This window comes from Tachysurus fulvidraco, chromosome 12 (genome assembly GCF_022655615.1).
Source record: "Tachysurus fulvidraco isolate hzauxx_2018 chromosome 12, HZAU_PFXX_2.0, whole genome shotgun sequence".
In the NCBI taxonomy this organism is placed as follows: Eukaryota; Metazoa; Chordata; class Actinopteri; order Siluriformes; family Bagridae; genus Tachysurus; species Tachysurus fulvidraco.
The window spans coordinates 15503081-15520827 of NC_062529.1; the positions used below are offsets into that span (position 1 = coordinate 15503081).

Sequence of the window (17747 nt, forward strand, 5' to 3'; positions counted from 1 at the left end):
GTTGCACACTAACCAGCCATGAGAGGAGTGTTGGGATGGGGTGTCCCTATCGCAATGCACCACATTATACTGTCGGTCATTGCTTTCTAGAGATATCTATATAATAAACATGACAAATTCTAATAAATGAAGATGTGACATGAATAAAGAGTGAGTGTACTTTACAGTCTACTTATTGGCTGACAACTGTCTATGTATAGCACTGAGTGAGCAGTTACTCCATCACATTTACATAACAATTGTAATGACAGGGTCGTAATGATGGACCCCCACCACTGCCAACCCCTTCCCCAGTAGATATTTGGCCTTGTGTGTGATGTGTGAGCAATTTTTCTTTACAGTGAATTCAGAGGGGGTGGTGATGTGTTAAAGGTACCTTCTGCCTTTCTGTCTCTAAAGTGAATGCAGCAGACAGGGAAGCAATATGGTAATGAGCGGTTGTCTGTGGGGACTCATTCAGGTACAAGGCCTTTAGTGGGTAGAATGAGGTCAAAAGGAGAATTGTAGTGATTCTGGTGATAAGGGACAATCACTGATCCCCCTTTCTGCTGGAATGTTGGTGTAATAATGCAATTGCCACAATGCTGTTTAATTGCTCCTCAGTAGTGATGACTTTCTATCATCACTATCATCATTTCTATCAGTCTTTCTAAGAGCTGTGAGGTGTTGTAGCTGTTTGGATAATTCATTGATGTAATTAAACTTCACTAAACAAACATTTTGTAAAACTTACATTGGCTTATGTTTCCAATGTAAAGGCTTCACAGACTTGTTGTTAGTGGCCACCTCAGCCTCATGGGGTTGTTTCAATGGAATATTTCAATGGAAGTGTAAATGAACTGACATACATGAAATTTATGGTCAAGCATGGTCATTTGCATTCAATTTGTTCAGTCTCACTTGAATATTTACTGTATGTGTATTTTGTCAGGCAAATTAAGTTACACTGGACAAAGAACTAGGGATCTAAAATATTTTAATGCATAGCTTTTAATCCCAGTATTTTTACACATACATTAAGGCCATTGCAAAACTGTAGTTAAATTTATTTCTGTATTAAAGAGGCTGCTTTTACAACTTTTGGTGATCTTTATGGAAACATCCCCATAATAATACATTTTCATTCCCACTTTTTTTTAACAATACAAAACAGCAGCTGTTATTAAAAAAAAAAAAGGAAATTATCTGTAAGATGTTTTGGCTATTCTCCTTCTCTCCGTGTGTGTGTGTGTGTCCGTGTGACCGTGCGCGCGCGCGCGTGTATATTGAACCTGTATACCGTAAGCGCTGAAGGCATTTTAATAGGCTACATGTGACTGCCAAAGGAGATGGTGCGCCACCCAGATATTGCACAAATATGACAAGTTCCGCCGTTTCTTCTTTCGAAGACAAAAAATGAAGGCATGTAACAGTTGTGATAAAACGATTTGATTTTAGTTCTGTTCTGGGGTGGGCGGTCGAACTTAGGTGTTTGGTGTGTGTGTGTGTGTGTGTGTGTGTGTGTGTGTGTGTGTGTGTGTGTGTGTGTGTGTGTGTGTGTGTGTGTGTGTGTGTGTGCGTGCGTGCGTGCGTGCGTGTGTGGGGGGGAGGAGGAACAGCGACTTAAGTGGGCGGCCACATAAAAACTGCAGACAACATCAGGCGCGCGATCAGAGTGTCCGTGATAAACGAGTGATGAACTAGTGGAGATAGGAGCCGAGTGTCTCACTGGTGTTTTCACCGTGAAGCTCAATGGACTCAGGTGTGTCCGTATAGAAGGACTTTCTCGGGACTAATACCCCAAAGGCTTGACGCTTTGCTTTTTGCCTGTATATCCCGAGTGTTTGCTGCGCGCTGTAACTGTGGAAAGCGCCTTCGCTCAGTTCATTTGGTATTGAGGATACGCTTCGCGCATCTACCCATGGTGAGTGCTATCCCCTTTCTCACGTGTAGTGGGTGTCCTTGATATTTATATTTACTCACAGCGCCGATCAGAGCGTGTTACATTACCACATGTCAGGACTTTTCAAGAAGTGAACTTTTCATTCATTTACAAAATGAAAGGTGTATCCGTTCAAGGTCTCTGTTTTTAAGCGTCCGAATAGAACCGTGTTTATTCAAATGCATTAGGCTTTATGATTTCATACTACATTGATGGCCTAGGTAAAGGTGATGGCCAGGATGTATTTTGCACATGCAGTTTTCCTTACACACACACACACACACACACACACACACACACACACACACACACACACACACACACACACACACACACACACACACACACACACACACCTGCCCGCTCTTGACTGCTGTGCGCTGCTTGCATACAGACACCCACAAGCCGGAAGAGACTCTGAGAGCTCAGTCCAGCTCGCCGACTTTTAATTGGTGTATTAATGCATCGCTTTTTAGTCATACTACATGCTTTTACAATAAAGCTGCAGATTAATTCTATTTATCCAGCGCATTCATTAAACGACTCACAAAAATAGTTTGTTGTTTTTGTTTAAATGCCAAACCCACTGGCTGCAGATGCTGCTTTATCGGTCCATGTGGTTTTCTCATTTAGGGCAAAAGAACCTTAAATATTATGAGTATAATATTTAATAGCAAAAATGGAAAAAAAGAATTAAATAATTTCAAATCAAACCTCATGCTTACCATATCCTCATGGTTATCGATCAGTTTTTATTTGCGTAAAGAGTTTCCAGAAATCTATGCGCAAACTTTATTTGTATATATATATATATATATATATATATATATATATATATATATATATATATATATATATATATATATATATATACACACACAAACAGGGGTTCTTTAAACGGGGGTTGCGGGGAGGTAAAGGGGTATAGGGCTAAAAACGGAACATAAGCAGGTCTTAAAACCGGATCACCATCAGAGCTCTGACTCGGTAATAAATCAACTCCAGGGAGCCTGACGTTGCCAAACCGAGATGTTTGGGTTTTGTGTATTTTTGCCTCTTATATTTTAGGAAACGTAAAGCTGTACTAGAACAATAGGGAACAGCGAGTTAAATATAGTTGCCAACAGAACACATTACAAACAGCAAGGCCCTCTGATCACTTTCTGATTTTGATTTTGTTTTTATTTGTTCAAATCTTGTACTTTATTTTGATATAGTTATTAGACAAAATTTAAAAGAATATACAGAGAATAAAAAAACTATTAATGAAAATATTATTATTGGTGGAACCTGTAATATGGATATTCTGCAGTTCAGTTCTTCGCTGTTTTCTAGCAGATCATGAGTATTGCAGAGTATTGGCAAAATGTGAATGAGAAGTGAAAAGTTATGTGAGTTCTAATCAGCGTATTCAGATGATAAGGATGTAATTAACTTATTATTCATAGCCCGTTTTGTCACTGTTTAATTGATTAGTTTTAATCTCCAGCTGAACACAACAACTTAACAACCTGTAATACATCTGTGCATTATAGTCCAAAACGAAGGGACAAAACAATACAGCCTTCTTGGATCTGGAGCGACAAGTTCTTTAGAGTGTTCTGGAGAGATCTGAAACAAGCATGACAAAGATAAAATGCTAAAATTGGGTTCTTACTATTGTCTATTCCTGTGGTTACCTGCTCCCCCTGTTCCCTGTCAGATTCCTCAGGAAACACATCTAAAGAGCCATGTGCATAGTACACGCTCATTAAGTCAGGTTAGGGAAAGTGAAGTCAAATGCCGTGAGGCCCACAAGACTCTGCCAAACCAGAGGAAGCAAGCTGTTGGAGCCAAATTGCACCATAAGCTTCTCTCATTGCAAAAGAGCTTGCATAGCTCTTCTTTATCCTCAAGCACATTCACATAAAATCCTGTAAATATTTTGGACAGTGCACATTTGGTTTTCAAGCAAGAATTTGTGGTCTGAACTTACTCCAGGTGTGTGTATATGTGTATGTGTGTGCTTTTAACGGTCTGTGGTGCCAACGAGAATGAGCATTTTATGAAGATTAATTCTTATTGGTTTTTCTTTGATAAAATGAAACACTAAATTACAAAAAACTATTTAAGTTTTTGATATTTTGATATTTCTTTATTTAAGATATTAAGGGCCCTGGCAACTAACAAACTGAAGTATATTAGTATACTACAAAGTTTAGTATATTGATAGCCCTTACCCCACCCCACGCATGGGACATTAATTTGATTGAACTTATCTTTGGAAAGTAAATCCCTATGATCAAAGACATGCAAACTCCATCCAAGCTGCACACTATAATGACTAAGCATACAGGGTCAGGCAAGGGTCACCACCATGATCAGGATCCAGAGTCATTCCCTGATTGCAAGAAGAATAAGCAAATGTGTTCTTGTTGGGGTGCATCGTTTTTGTTGTAATGATTGGGCATGATCCAGAAGAACTGGATCCAAAAGATGACAAAATGTGCGCATTGCCACACTGACCCATTGATTTGGACCATTTAGGATAAACACTCTTTAATTTTATTAGCACATTTCCTCGCAATACTTTGATCAGTGTTACAGATGGTTATGCCCTCTAAATTAGAATGAACTACCAACTTCATTCCAACCGTAATCTGGTGACATTATCAACTGTGTATTATCATATAGCCCCTTCCCTTCTTTACCTTTATTTGTACTTAATTGTGTTTAATTTGCATAATTGTATTTGAAAAGGTATCCAACTTTGGGGATATATTTACCTAAATTTTTATGGGTTTGTGTGTCTCATTTCACATACAGGAGATGTATTGGGATTATGTGCATAATATATGTGGACAGCAAGTTCACTTTGTAGTCCAGTTTAAATGAAATCAGGGTGGAGACTGGGGATTTACAAGTTGGTTCTGTAAGAAGTTATGAAAAGTAGTTTGTTCACAGAATCTCCCCTTTTTAAGACTCAATGGACCCTGTTATCATGTGCACACTGAAAGTTCTAATGAGCAATCAGGGGGATTAATTGTCTGTTCATTGTTAATAGAACTGTTCATTTCATACTTTTTCTGTGTATTCTTGTTAGCCAAAAAAAAGTTGTTATAATAATAATAATAATCATCATCATCATCCTCATTATTATGTAAAAAATAACACTCAAACTTGATCTTTTAGGACAAGACTCTCTCCTGTCTCAAGCAGCCTCCCAGCACCACGTAGCATTTCCTTAAGGAACCCGTCCTGCATCGGCTCCCAACAAACATGGACTGTTTCCCCATGATTTATTTTCTGTCGGTAAGTAGACCACACCTAACCAAACCAATTTTGACACAGTTGCTTTCTTACTAATAATAGGTTAGAAATGTATAAAGGGTTTGGTTATTTAAACAAAACAATAATAAATGTGCCATTTTGACTTTTGCTCAAAAAGTCTGAAATGTGTGGAACTTAGTCCTTTGTTTGGCCTTAGACAGGTTATGCTTGTAGGGATGCTCCTTCTTATCGAGTTATAGTTTGCTCTCACCCTGAGACATAACCAAACTTATTTGTCTAATCATTCTACTGGGGGACAGGGAAGGGGAATTTATTGCTCCACAAATTTCATTCAGAAACTTTTATCTGCACTTTTACTAGTGCTTTAATGATGATGGTGTAGATCAAGAGAACATAGTGTATGTGTTCAGTGACCTTTCAACACACAAGAGAGAACAATTATAACCTGTTAAAATGTTTCCACTGGGAATTGTAATGCAGGGGATTGTTAAAAGTTACACATATCTTAATATATTGTCTTCTCTCCTACTTCTCTTTCCCTTTCCATTTTCTGTTCTGGCTGTCCCTTCCCCATTGGTCTGTCTCATTCTCAATTGTCCACCAGAGACAACATGATTCCTGGTAATCGAATGCTGATGGTCATTTTATTATGCCAAGTTGTACTGGGAGAGCGCAGCCATGCTAGTCTAATACCCGAGGAAGGGAAGAAAAAGGCGTTGGGTAATCACCCGGGTCAGAGTCATGAACTGCTGCAGGACTTTGAAGCCACGCTGCTGCACATGTTCGGCCTGCAGAAGCGGCCACGGCCCAGCCGCTCGGCAGTGGTGCCCCAGTATCTCCTCGACCTCTATAGGCTGCAGTCAGGAGAAGTGGAAGAGGCTGAAGCTCACAATGTCAGTTTTGAGTACCCTGAGAAGTCAACTAGCCGAGCCAACACTGTAAGAGCATTCCATCATGAAGGTAAGACCGATTTAGGATAATCTACATGCCTATCAAGAAATAAAAAGTGTATTTGGATTATTGCAAGTGATATTCAAACATTATTCAGTGCAAACACTTATGAAAAATGCTCTACAGCAGTGTACCTCTGTCTTCAATTATGTGGATCTTTTTGAGGGATTGTCCTTAACATGCAATTATCTTTAATGCTACTCTGCAGACTTCTAAATAAAGTCCTGCTGCCAACAATGTGGGCACTTAAGGCAGACAGAGTGCCCAGGAGCCTTAAAAACAAATGCATAGTGCCAAGGTGATAAAGGGGCACCAGTATGGCACCAGGAATACTCATTATTTTGTCTTTTATTGATTTTGTTGGCAATATTTGTACTTAAATAGGATCTTATTAAGGAACCATATGTGCATGGATGCTGGAGATGAGAGTAAATAAAAAAAAAAAGAAAAACAAGGATGTCTGCCATTGAGAAGGCAGTCCTTAAGGCCAAGGTCTGAATTTGGCACACAGAGAGCACTAGAAAAAAGCTGAATGCTTAGAATTTTTTCTAGAATTTCTAGAATAGTCAATTACTATTTGTTATCTGTGAAGAATCTATATTATATTATGTACAAGAGACAAAATATGAAAAGTAGTTACTTTGAAAATATACACTTACGTTTTTTTTACAGAACAGAACAGCTCAGTTATTATCCAGAGAATAGTATTAGTAATAGTGTCTGTGCCACCCAATGCCATCTAAATGAAAGGTTAATGATTATTCTTGATGAAAATGATAAATGCTGCTAGTTAACAAAGTGCAGATCTAATCAAAAACACACACAGTATAACAAGAACCACCTGGGTGAGATCAGGTCCTGGGTGTAAAATAACATGGGCGAATTGAAATAGAACATGGCAGGAACAACATTTATTTTCCTACAGGGGTGATCTTGCCAGAAATCTGCAGTATGAGCAGGGGGCTTTTGCCCTCCCCTTTGTTTGTTGTGCAGCAACGGAATTGTAATTAGCTCAGTCTGAGAAGATTTTGGGTAAAAGTGGATATTGTTGCAGATTATTGTGATTAAGAAGTATATAGTGATATATTGCTATATGTTGGTTGAATAAAGCCTTTAGGCTGTTGAAAGCGAATGTGTACATATAACTTAAAGTGCCTTGCATGTGTTTGGTCCCTGCACATATCTGGTTTAAAAATAACCTTCAAAATCTGGTACAAGTGGAAAAACACAAGTTTCAGGTATTTTGTTGATAAGGTTTTGGGATATATAATGAGTGTTCTGGGGAGCAGAAGAAGAATGGTGCTAGAGCCTAGATTATAGATATAAAAGTGTTGATCTGTAGTGCTACTCTTACTTGATATGAAGTGCTAACCATACATACTTACCCAATCTGTCTCGTCTTACCTTAGAGCACATGGAGCAAGTGCCATCAGATAGACCACACAGCATCGAGACCCCTCTGCGCTTCTTCTTTAACCTCAGTAGCATCCCTGAGGATGAGCTGCTTTCCACAGCAGAACTTCGGCTGTACCGGCAGCAGATTGAGGAGCCTGGTTTGGAGACCTGGCATGTAGAAAATGAGGACCTCCATAGGATCAATGTGTATGAGGTGCTGAAGATGCCACGGCCTGGGCAGCTGATCACACGCCTCCTGGACACGCGCCTTGTAAGCCACAACACCACCAGCTGGGAAAGTTTTGACGTGAGCCCAGCTGTGTTGCGTTGGACCCAGGAGCGACTGCCAAACTATGGACTTGCTGTAGAGGTTCTGCATCTGAACCAAACACCACGGCACCAAGGCAAGCATGTGCGCACCAGCCGCTCAGTGCACCACACTTCAGAAGAAGACTGGGACCAGCTGCGTCCTTTGTTGGTAACTTTTGGTCACGATGGCAAAGGCCACCCACTGACACGCAGGACCAAACGCAGCCCCAAGCAGCGAGGCCGCAAGCGCAACCGCAACTGCCGACGACATACGCTGTATGTGGACTTTAGCGATGTAGGCTGGAATGACTGGATAGTGGCACCACCGGGCTATCAGGCCTACTATTGCCACGGGGACTGCCCCTTCCCTTTAGCTGACCATCTGAATTCCACAAACCATGCTATTGTACAAACACTGGTCAACTCATTAAACAGCAATATTCCAAAGGCCTGCTGTGTGCCCACTGAGCTGAGTGCCATCTCAATGCTCTACCTGGATGAGACTGACAGGGTAGTCTTGAAAAACTACCAGGAAATGGTTGTGGAGGGCTGTGGCTGCCGCTAGCTGGGTTTTAGAATTAAGAAATACTAGCACAATGAAGGCAAGATCTAATTGGCCCCATTGTATACCTAAATATTTTCACTTGGATGCTTATTTATAACGTTTATGTTGAGATGTTTGTCTGTCTACTTTTTTGTTTCCTTGACCATATGATCATATATTTCAACAAAATATATATATTTATATCTACATATTAAAAATAAAAGTGAGACCTTATTTTAAACATTAAGAAGAAGCTGTACAACTTTTCATGGTGTATATTATATTGTATAGGAGTTTTTAATAAGAAAATAGCTTACAAATTCACCAAACATAAAGTATATATACTGATAATATTTATTTCTTACATACTATATACATTTACAAAACAAAAAAAAAAAAAAAGGAAAAGAGAGAAATGTTTATCTTCCCAGCCAAATTCCTATAAGCGGATAAACAAATGCAACAAACGCATAATTTCTGTATGGAAATAGAGCACTGTGTGAAATGATCAACTAACTGGTTTGTGTGATAAATCAGTTGAAGAAATCATAAATGTACTTTGATATTATTATTATTATTATTATTATTATTATTATTATTATTATTATTATTATTATTATTATTCACATTTTCGCCAACATTTAGACATGTGATTTTTGTTGTTGTTTTTTTTTTTTTTGGATTTTTTTAGCTGTCCTATCAGTGTGTGTGTGTGTGTGTGTGTGTGTGTGTGTGTTTTTTTTATTATATATATATATATAAATTGTGAAAGGTTACACAACAACCTGACATGAAAATAAAAATAAGAGGAAGAGCTCCAGACACGCCGGCTTTTGCAAGTGCGTTTAAATCGTACTTAGTTTACTTTCCTTTATGAAGATGCAATTAGAGTAGCTGATTAAGTGTGACTCCTTTACACGTTTGCCGACGTGTGATGGTTGTAGACGTGTGCTGAGACGCTGTCGACTCTCTCTGTGAGGAATCAAAGGTTAGACCGACTGTCTCCAGCTTTTGTCTCCCGACAGCTCCTGCCGAATGAAAAGAGACGCCTGTCGCCAACCTGTGGCCCCAAACAGACAATAGACTTTCTGCATCGCTTATTTACAGTTAGACGGCTATAAGGACTACAGGCTATATTCAGTGATAAAGCCGCTTTGAACTGCCGGATAGTAACGCGAGTGTAAAATGGAGGCGGAGCTCAGCTTGCTTAAGGAAATAAGCAGTACATAACATTACATGTGTAATGTCAGTACACAGTACAGCTTGTCACTGAGATCTTTTCATGAACATTAATAACCTCTAGGTAAAGTTTTATCAGCTGGATGCAGTTTTATCAACTGGATGCAGCCAGAGATGTATATAGCAGCCCAAACTGAAAAAGGAAGAAGAATCGTTCAAACTGATGTGTCTTAGACTATTTATAGTCACAAACTAATCATTATTGGCTTAGCATTAAATTCAGCATTCAGTCATTATAGATGGTTTATGGAGGTTTATGAAACTGCAATTTTCTTCACAAATTTGGGTTAATTATATCTTTTAGGGATATTTTCTGTTAAATAGCCCACATACAGCATTTAAAGTAAACAAACTCCTCCAGATTTAAGTAAAATGTCTAGACTTATCTGACGGTGCTAGTCTGATTAGCATAAACTGTTTACCTTTCTTCTGAAAAACCTCAAACAGTCCTGGTGTATCTTCAATGTATTTTGAAAAGATAGGCCATTTGTAATATCCTTGTCTGGTTTAAAATATGAAAAATAACCAAATTGTTTTGTGATACGGAAAAAGCTATCCATTTGTTGTTCAAATGCCTGTTGATTTTTTTCCAGACCCAAATACGTTCTTAGTTTCAGCAAGACGACTTAATTATATATCTATTATTTTTATCTGGTATTTTTAGTGTTATTTTCCCTGGCAGTTGCAACAGCCTTCTTCCTCAGGGCCAACAAATACAGCACACCTAGGTAAAGCTCTAGTTTGGCCTGAGGATGTAGCGTCGCTTTCTCTTTGAACCTTTCCCTATCACACAAACAGACTTGTCAGTGGACAGAGAGAAGGAAAAGAATTTAATTTTGAAGTGGCTGAGGGCAGAGGGGAAGACTCTAAAGCCAACGGACAGAACAATTACACACATTTCAAATAGTCTGCTGCAGTAAGATAACATCACCAAGCTATGCTAATTGGGCACTTTATTATCCCACCGTGTCTTCACAAAGAAGACACACATTAGTAAAATGTGAAGAGAAGACAGGAAGAGCTGAAACCTCCACATTTAGGTAGATCATGTAGTCATGTTATGTTACGACAGTGTATTTAATTCAGACTGAAAGGACAGCTCTGTCTCTCTTTTCTGTTATGTTCTCTCGCTTTCACTCTTTGTCTGGTGGTTGCTTGTCTAAACATTTAAAAGAATGTGAAACTAGAAAGTTTTTAAAGGTAAATATCAAAACGAAAATTTAATGTTCAAAATCATTTTTAATTAATATTGTTTTAGTATGTTTTAGCTGTTCTTTCAAGTAAGGTTTTTGTTTATAACAAAACATGGGATGTGTGTGGTTTTTCCAACTTAAAACAAAGTCCAAGTCATAAAAAGTTCATACTAGTACACCACTAGCTATTAGACTAAGAATACCCATTACAAGGATTTTAAAGTTCAGGAATTTACTGTATACACAGAAAGATATATATATAAACAAACACATAAGATCCTTCAAAAAAGACATCACCTCATACTTCTGGAGCAACCCAGCCCAACTGTCTGCCTAAAAATAGTTGATGGTAATTAAATTTCAAAATTGTTAGCTTGTGATGCAAATTTTTTTGTTTTTTTGGCTGTCCTACTCTTTCCTCTTTCTAGTCCTCCGTGATAGCACAGGCGCACCTGACTTGGTTCAGCTTAATAAGTCACTTGATTTGTTTGAAAGCAGCCGCTTCAGATAAAAGAGTGCTTTCCTATGGTAGATTGGCCACTCAAAAGCCCCTGTTGTTGAGAAAGAGGCATCACTTTGTGCGGTCTTCAGCATAAAACCATTTCATCCTGCACCCTTGTGCCGCCCCTTGCTGCCGATTGGATGGGGGTTTATTTGGCAGAGGAGGGTGGGGGTGAGTTGGGTGCTGACAGCCGATGTCAGTGCAGCTGGAGGTCAAAGCCTCTTGTTTCAGTCTCCCACTCACTGCGCTGCATTCACACGCAGGTCCCAAGTGTGTGGAGTGCGAGCCAAGGGGGGGTGAAACTTTAGAAGCAGCCGCTTTCCATCTGTGGAGGTTAACTGTGTCACACACTCTCACCCTTGCTTGCACCTCTGCTCCAAAGAGACACCTCTGTGATTCAGCATGGTACCTGAGACTTGCACTCGGCCATGGGCTGTCATGCAAGAGAGAACACTGCCATGCAGCAGTTGGCTGAACACAGGACAACCCGTTTAATCCTGGTGAGTCTGGATTCCCTCCAGGTGAAAGGGTTATGGATAGATGTGTCACAGTCACATGAGTGTGGGGCAGACAAAGAAAGATCAACCCTGGGATGGCACTGTTATGCTCTTGCTGGCATGGTTTGTCTTCACTTTTCCTCATACTGGTTCAATACAAAGGTCACTAAAAATAAATTCAAAGTTATTGTAACTGATCACCTTTACCCTAAACTAAAACATGTCAGTTTATTTGAGAGTGGTCTCTTCCAGGATGGCTCAACCCCATCTACAGGGCACAGGGGCTTACAGTCACCAGTTCTCAAACCATTTAAACACCTTTCGGAGATTTTGGGTCAGCGTGTTAAACATTGATATCCATTGCCTTCATCAAAACACCAACTGAAGTGTTATATTTTGGATATCCATCCAGTACATTCCAATAGTTTTTGTAGATTATCCCAAGGTGCATTAAGGTGTCCTCATTAACACACCTTATTTTATTTGACTTATCAACACACTGATTAAAAATGGTTGCAAACCATACTTTTAGTTGTCACTGAGGTGATATCCACAAGGGCACACGTTTCATATTTTCATGTGTATTTTTTAATTGAAAAGGTGCATGTTGTGTACCTTTAATTGATTACTCCAAAGTTAAATAAAGGTACAAGAGTGACATACAGTACATGACTTTAACATTGCCTTGTAATAGATACACACTAAACATAGAAAAATATACACATGAGAATACCTCCCACTGTTAAAAGAAAAAATACAGTTGACATATGTGTATGTACATATTACATGGATCATATGTATGTTCCTTATGCAATTCTGGAGACATTCTCTGTTCAATGGAGAAAACAGTCTAATGGAAAAGCTGCTTGTTCTGGCAGACATTGAGGATGTTTTCCATATAAAACCAACACAGCACTATCCAATAAAAATAGTCTTTATTTAATCTAAATGAGCACTATGACTACACAGCAAATAATATCAAAATGTCTTATAAATTACATTTGACCACTCAACCCAATCATAGGTTACTGGGAACTTTTAGAGTGGAAATTTCCTTCTGCCGAGGAAACTGGGCACAAGGAGCTGGTATTGTTGTGAGGATGGAATGCTGCTTTTGTTATTGGAGTGGCAGTGTAATTTTGCAGTAGGTAGTGAGTCTCAGTGGTGGGGCTTTCTACTCAGTTGCTGTACAGTTTCATTAGACACAGCTAATGAAAATATGGTCCCTGCCTCCTTGCTCTCCATGACCTCTAACTGTGCACTAACCTCTACTTTCTTCCCAGCACCGCTATTAACTGTTCCAACAGGTGTGCAGCTCACTGGACTGAAGGTCCTGCATCTGCCTGACAGCAATTTCATTGGGAGCCAAATTATTTCTTATGATGGGATGATTTCCAGATTTTAAACTTGTAGTTTCCAACAACTGTTAGAAATGTGCAAACATTACAGTTGCTTTGTTAGAAAAATAAAACGTTGTCATCAAATATTCTAATTAAATCCTAATTGATACGTGCATGGCCTCAGTTTACATTCATGAAAAAACACATTGCAAAGGATTTTGATACCAGGTATGAATAAGCATGCTTGTTTTCTCAAAGGTTCTCTGTTAATATGTTGCCACTGAGCTCACCTGAAAGAGACAGGTGGACTGTGCTCTGGGTTTGCAGGCTGCAGTTTGAAAGCACAAATGTGAAACTAGATCCGTAACTTGACCTTGTGGCAATTAGGTCCACAATAGAACGTTTTTTTACTCCCACTTCTTTTGTATTGATAATAACTTCTGAAAGAAAATTAAAGGCAAGATGAATATTATATAGGCCTTTTTGGTCAAAAGAATATAAAGTTAATGTATCTGTAATTGTATGTTTTGGACACTAGTTGACAATATGGGCCTTCCTCCTAATGTGGCTTTTAGGTTGGTCCTTCCTTTGAAGTCGTGTCACCTTGTTGCTGTGTTTTTTGAAGTGCGCTGGTTGGGAGCACGAGCTAGAAGCAATTGTTGGAGAGCAGTCGACCCTTTCCCATGTTTGCAGACAGACAGTGAAGGCAGTAATAGAGGGGGGCAAAGGAGGGGCATTGCCTTTCCTTTTCCTTTTCCTCCACAGTGTTCTTCTCTGAATGGAGTGTGTCCACCGGATCTGCCTGGGATGAAATGTCATATCTCAGACTGATCTTTATCTCTTAATCGCTTCCTTTGTCTCCTATGATTCCCCAGGCCCTGTCCTTGCCTCTCTGGGCCGACTGGGCTTTGAAGTGTCAAAGGAGGTTAGGGATACAGGCTGTGTTTGGGGTTGCTGAAGGGCTTATGGTGAACAGTCTTTGCTCCTCTCAGCTAACTGCTCCAGGTGATGAATCAGTGCTCATGCAGGAAGAACAATGCCAGCTGCTATTGACAGAGTGTACCCACTCTTGTCACTCTATTACCCTAGATGACCTAACCATTTGTCCTCCAGGTGGTCCGTTGGCCTGAACAGATCTGAGAAATTACAAATTTGTAGAGAAATATTTCCTTATGTGACACAGTATTCAGTCTAAAGATATATTCAAATTGTTTACATTCTTTTTCAGAAATATTGTCTGTCACCAACTCTTAACCTGACACGACAACCTGTCATGTAAACTATGCTGTTATAAACGTTCTATTATGGTTTTGTATACACAATATATGATTGACAACTTTGAAAGCACTGGAAGCCCACAAAATGTAATATATGTAGGAGCATTGCATGGTGGCTGTGTGCATTATAAGTAAATAATCCACAACAATGAGGGATGATTTAATTATCAGGCCAAAGTGGATTGTTTTCTTGTAACAGCATGCCCAAGTGTGTTTTCCTCTTATATTTCAGTGATTTGCCAACATTTTTATCTATTAATGAATTACAGAGCATACTCTTTAACCATTAATAGTTCTATGTTATGTTTGAATGCTTCTGTAATCACTTACCTTATAGAAGCTATAACCAGTCATTTCCATCCCTTTTTTCCATCTCTTCCCATTAATACAATGAGGAGAAAAAATGCATCATTTACAGTTTGTCATGCTAAAGAAAGTCATTTATCCTGAAGGTCTTCCTGTGCTGGAAAATGTACTGACACTTTCCACAAATGTTTAGTTAACATAGTTCAATTTTAGAATATTAATGACTGTATGTTATCTGTTTATTGTTAGGAGTGTAAAGTGCTGAGGTATAATATTGTTTTATCTTCGGTACACAATTTCTAAAATAAACCATAAAATAAACTATAATGGTGCATTTTGTTGTGATTTAGTTTTAACAGTGCAACAGTGACACTGACATGGTTGTGGTATGATTTGGTCCACCACACATGTAGTTAGTAATTGTCTTATGCTGGGTCCTTTTCCCTGTGGTAGAAGAGGTCTGAGAACAGATGGGCTACAGCCAGTAATTGTATACCTGCAATGTATCTATATGGTAGTGAACGAATCTCCAAGGTAAACATAATAAGAGTCAGCTGAATGGATGATGTGATGCCATTTGTTGGCAGAGTTGCTGGGGAAGTGAAACTTGGTGTATGTTTCAGTTGCGGTGGACATCAGTTGGCACAAGATCCATGGCAACGTGTAAGCAAAGTGTGCTTGAGCATGTCTGTGAATGTTTGTGTGATTGTACAGAGTAAGAACAGAGTGGGGAGGGCATGAGGGAGGACGTACGTACGTGGCCTAAAGTCAATAGGACACTTTGTGGTGAAAACAATAGCCCTAAAAATTACCAGGTGGATAAGGGTACATTGTGTGCACCCTCTGCTGGCAGGAGGAACATGGCAGTTCCACAGTAAAACAAAATCAACAGGCTTGTCTTAAAGACAGACTCTGGATTGTAAGTTTGATTGGAGTGATAAAATGCAACAATGCTTATTGCACATTGTTTGTTTATTGTTTCCAATGATAAGCATGAACAAGTAAACTAAGGTCTAACAAACACAAAAAAATAAAAATACATCAACATGCCAAAGTACAGACCATAACATCACATCATCATTGTATTTGTTTGGAGCACACACAGACACTTATGTTGGCCTGGATCTTTAGCCACATCTCACATGAATAGTATTTATGTTCCTAGCATCTGTAGACTCGCATGATGCATTTGTCCCACAGGGAAAATACATTTGCACTTTTTCCTACATTCAGATCCAAGTGAAATGGCCACTCCCTCTGTCGTAGGAGTTAGTAATAGGCATCAAGATGAACTTGGCACAAGTTTGCAATACAGCTGTATACATTTGACATCAATGTAAGGACATGTAGAAGTGATCTCATTGAATTATTCCTTGACAAGTAACTGAAATTTGAACCTTTCCCCAGAGGGTTTCTAACGAATATATGATTTTTATTCTTATTGTAATCTAACAATATTGCCAGTGATAATCATGGAAATCTAGAAAGCCATTTATGAAAAAGTCCAATTTAGTGTATGTAGGCCAAGTGGATAGTGCACATAACATTTAGATTGCAATTTCTGTGATTCATACCCTTACTCCAGTATTCATTCTCCATGTGAAAGTTCAGTTACCATAAAAGCTTTGTGTTTCTGTGTTTTTCCTGCATGGTACTATGAGCTAAAAACAAAATGATCCAGAAACTGCTGTCCAGCTGTGAGATGTTTCAAGAATACAGGCTTGGGTTGTTGACCTCTGCTCAAATTTTTTCATAGTCCTTTTAAGGATAAATGGTTTGTTTCACAATGAGAATACATTTGCCACAATTAGGATCCAGCACTGAGGAAAGCACTATAATCCTTTAGCAGTGAAGCAGTGATTTAGAAATGAGAGGGAAAATCACATTAACAAACAAACTTGTCCAGCTGACTAAGCCCCAAGCACAAATCTGGAATTGTAGGTAGAAACGAGCACCTGGAATCACCTGGGCTAAAGCATGGGTAAGTGTCTTTTATTGAGGACATTTCTCTCTCTTGCTTGCTGTCAGTTTATTCTGCAGCATTTTTTGCTGGTTGCCTGTGTTTAACATGCCTTAGCAGTAGAAAATTGTGCAGAGCAGTGCAACTTAATGAAGACCAGATACCTGAAAAGCATACAAGTTCACTGGGGATTATCAGCCTTTTTATTTAGCACAGGGATTTGCCCTGGATGCTTTGGTTGCTTATGGGCTTGTGCCATCAAGGAAAATCACTAACCTACAGCTTTTCTTGACCGGTATATGTTATCAGGTGTCTGTGTGTGTGTGTGTGTGTGTGTGTGTGTGTGTGTGTGTGTGTGTGTGTGTGTGTGTGTGTGTGTGTGTGTGTATTTTCTGTCTGGACACCATGTGTGTAAGTGTGGCTGGCGGCCACAGGCATGCCCGGAAAGGCTCGGAGCATAGCGAGTCATTAGGAAGTGAGGATGTCTGGAGTGTATTAGGGCTCGGGTACTGTAACTCCTACAAGCATGGGCTGGTATCAATTCCAACCAAGAGAGAGAGAAAGAGAGCTTGAGGAAAAAAATAAAAAGGAGGAGAAAGGTAGAGAGAAGGTCTAGAAAATGACAGTGCTAAAATCTTATCCACAGCTGTAGTTTTGACTGCAGACCTCAACAGTTTGACAGTTTTTGGTGTTTCTTGTCAAGGCTCTGCTTACATTGGCTCTGTTTCATCAAAAGAGCATGATTCATTCCGGACGGCAGAATGGAGAGGGAGACAGGAGACGAATCCCACATTCCAGCTCCCTGTGTCCACACTTCTGCCTTCAGTGTGAAAGCAAGGTGATGGTGGCATGTGGAGATACATCTTTTTTAACTACAGTCAGCAGTACAAAGCTACATGTCATGGTCATCTTGATTCAGAACTGAATGGAAATTTTATTCCGCGAGAGACAGAGAGAGAGAGAGAGAGAGAGAGAGAGAGAGAGAGAGAGAGAGAGAGAGAGAGAGAGAGAGAGAGAGAGAGAGAGAGAGAGAGCCAGAGAGA

At 39.4% G+C, this 17747-nt stretch overlaps 1 protein-coding gene across 1 annotated transcript; it reads left to right on the forward strand.

Moving 5' to 3' along the window:
* Positions 1-1625: 1625 nt before the first annotated feature.
* On the forward strand, positions 1626-10279 carry bmp4 (bone morphogenetic protein 4). The gene is made up of 4 exons (XM_027171965.2): positions 1626-1903; positions 5093-5212; positions 5796-6151; positions 7552-10279. The coding sequence occupies exons 3-4, from the start codon at positions 5803-5805 to the stop codon at positions 8409-8411; spliced, it is 1209 nt and encodes a 402-aa protein (XP_027027766.2). The 5' UTR covers positions 1626-1903; positions 5093-5212; positions 5796-5802; the 3' UTR covers positions 8412-10279.
* The last annotated feature ends 7468 nt before the right edge of the window (positions 10280-17747 follow it).

What these genes read in the sequence shown, in the direction of transcription:
- bmp4 (XM_027171965.2), top strand. Translation starts at nt 5,803, where the DNA reads ATGATTCCTGGTAATCGAATGCTGATGGTCATTTTATTATGCCAAGTT. An exon ending in AAGAGCATTCCATCATGAAG is followed by an intron (nt 6,152 to 7,551) that starts GTAAGACCGATT and finishes GTCTTACCTTAG; the next exon opens with AGCACATGGAGCAAGTGCCA.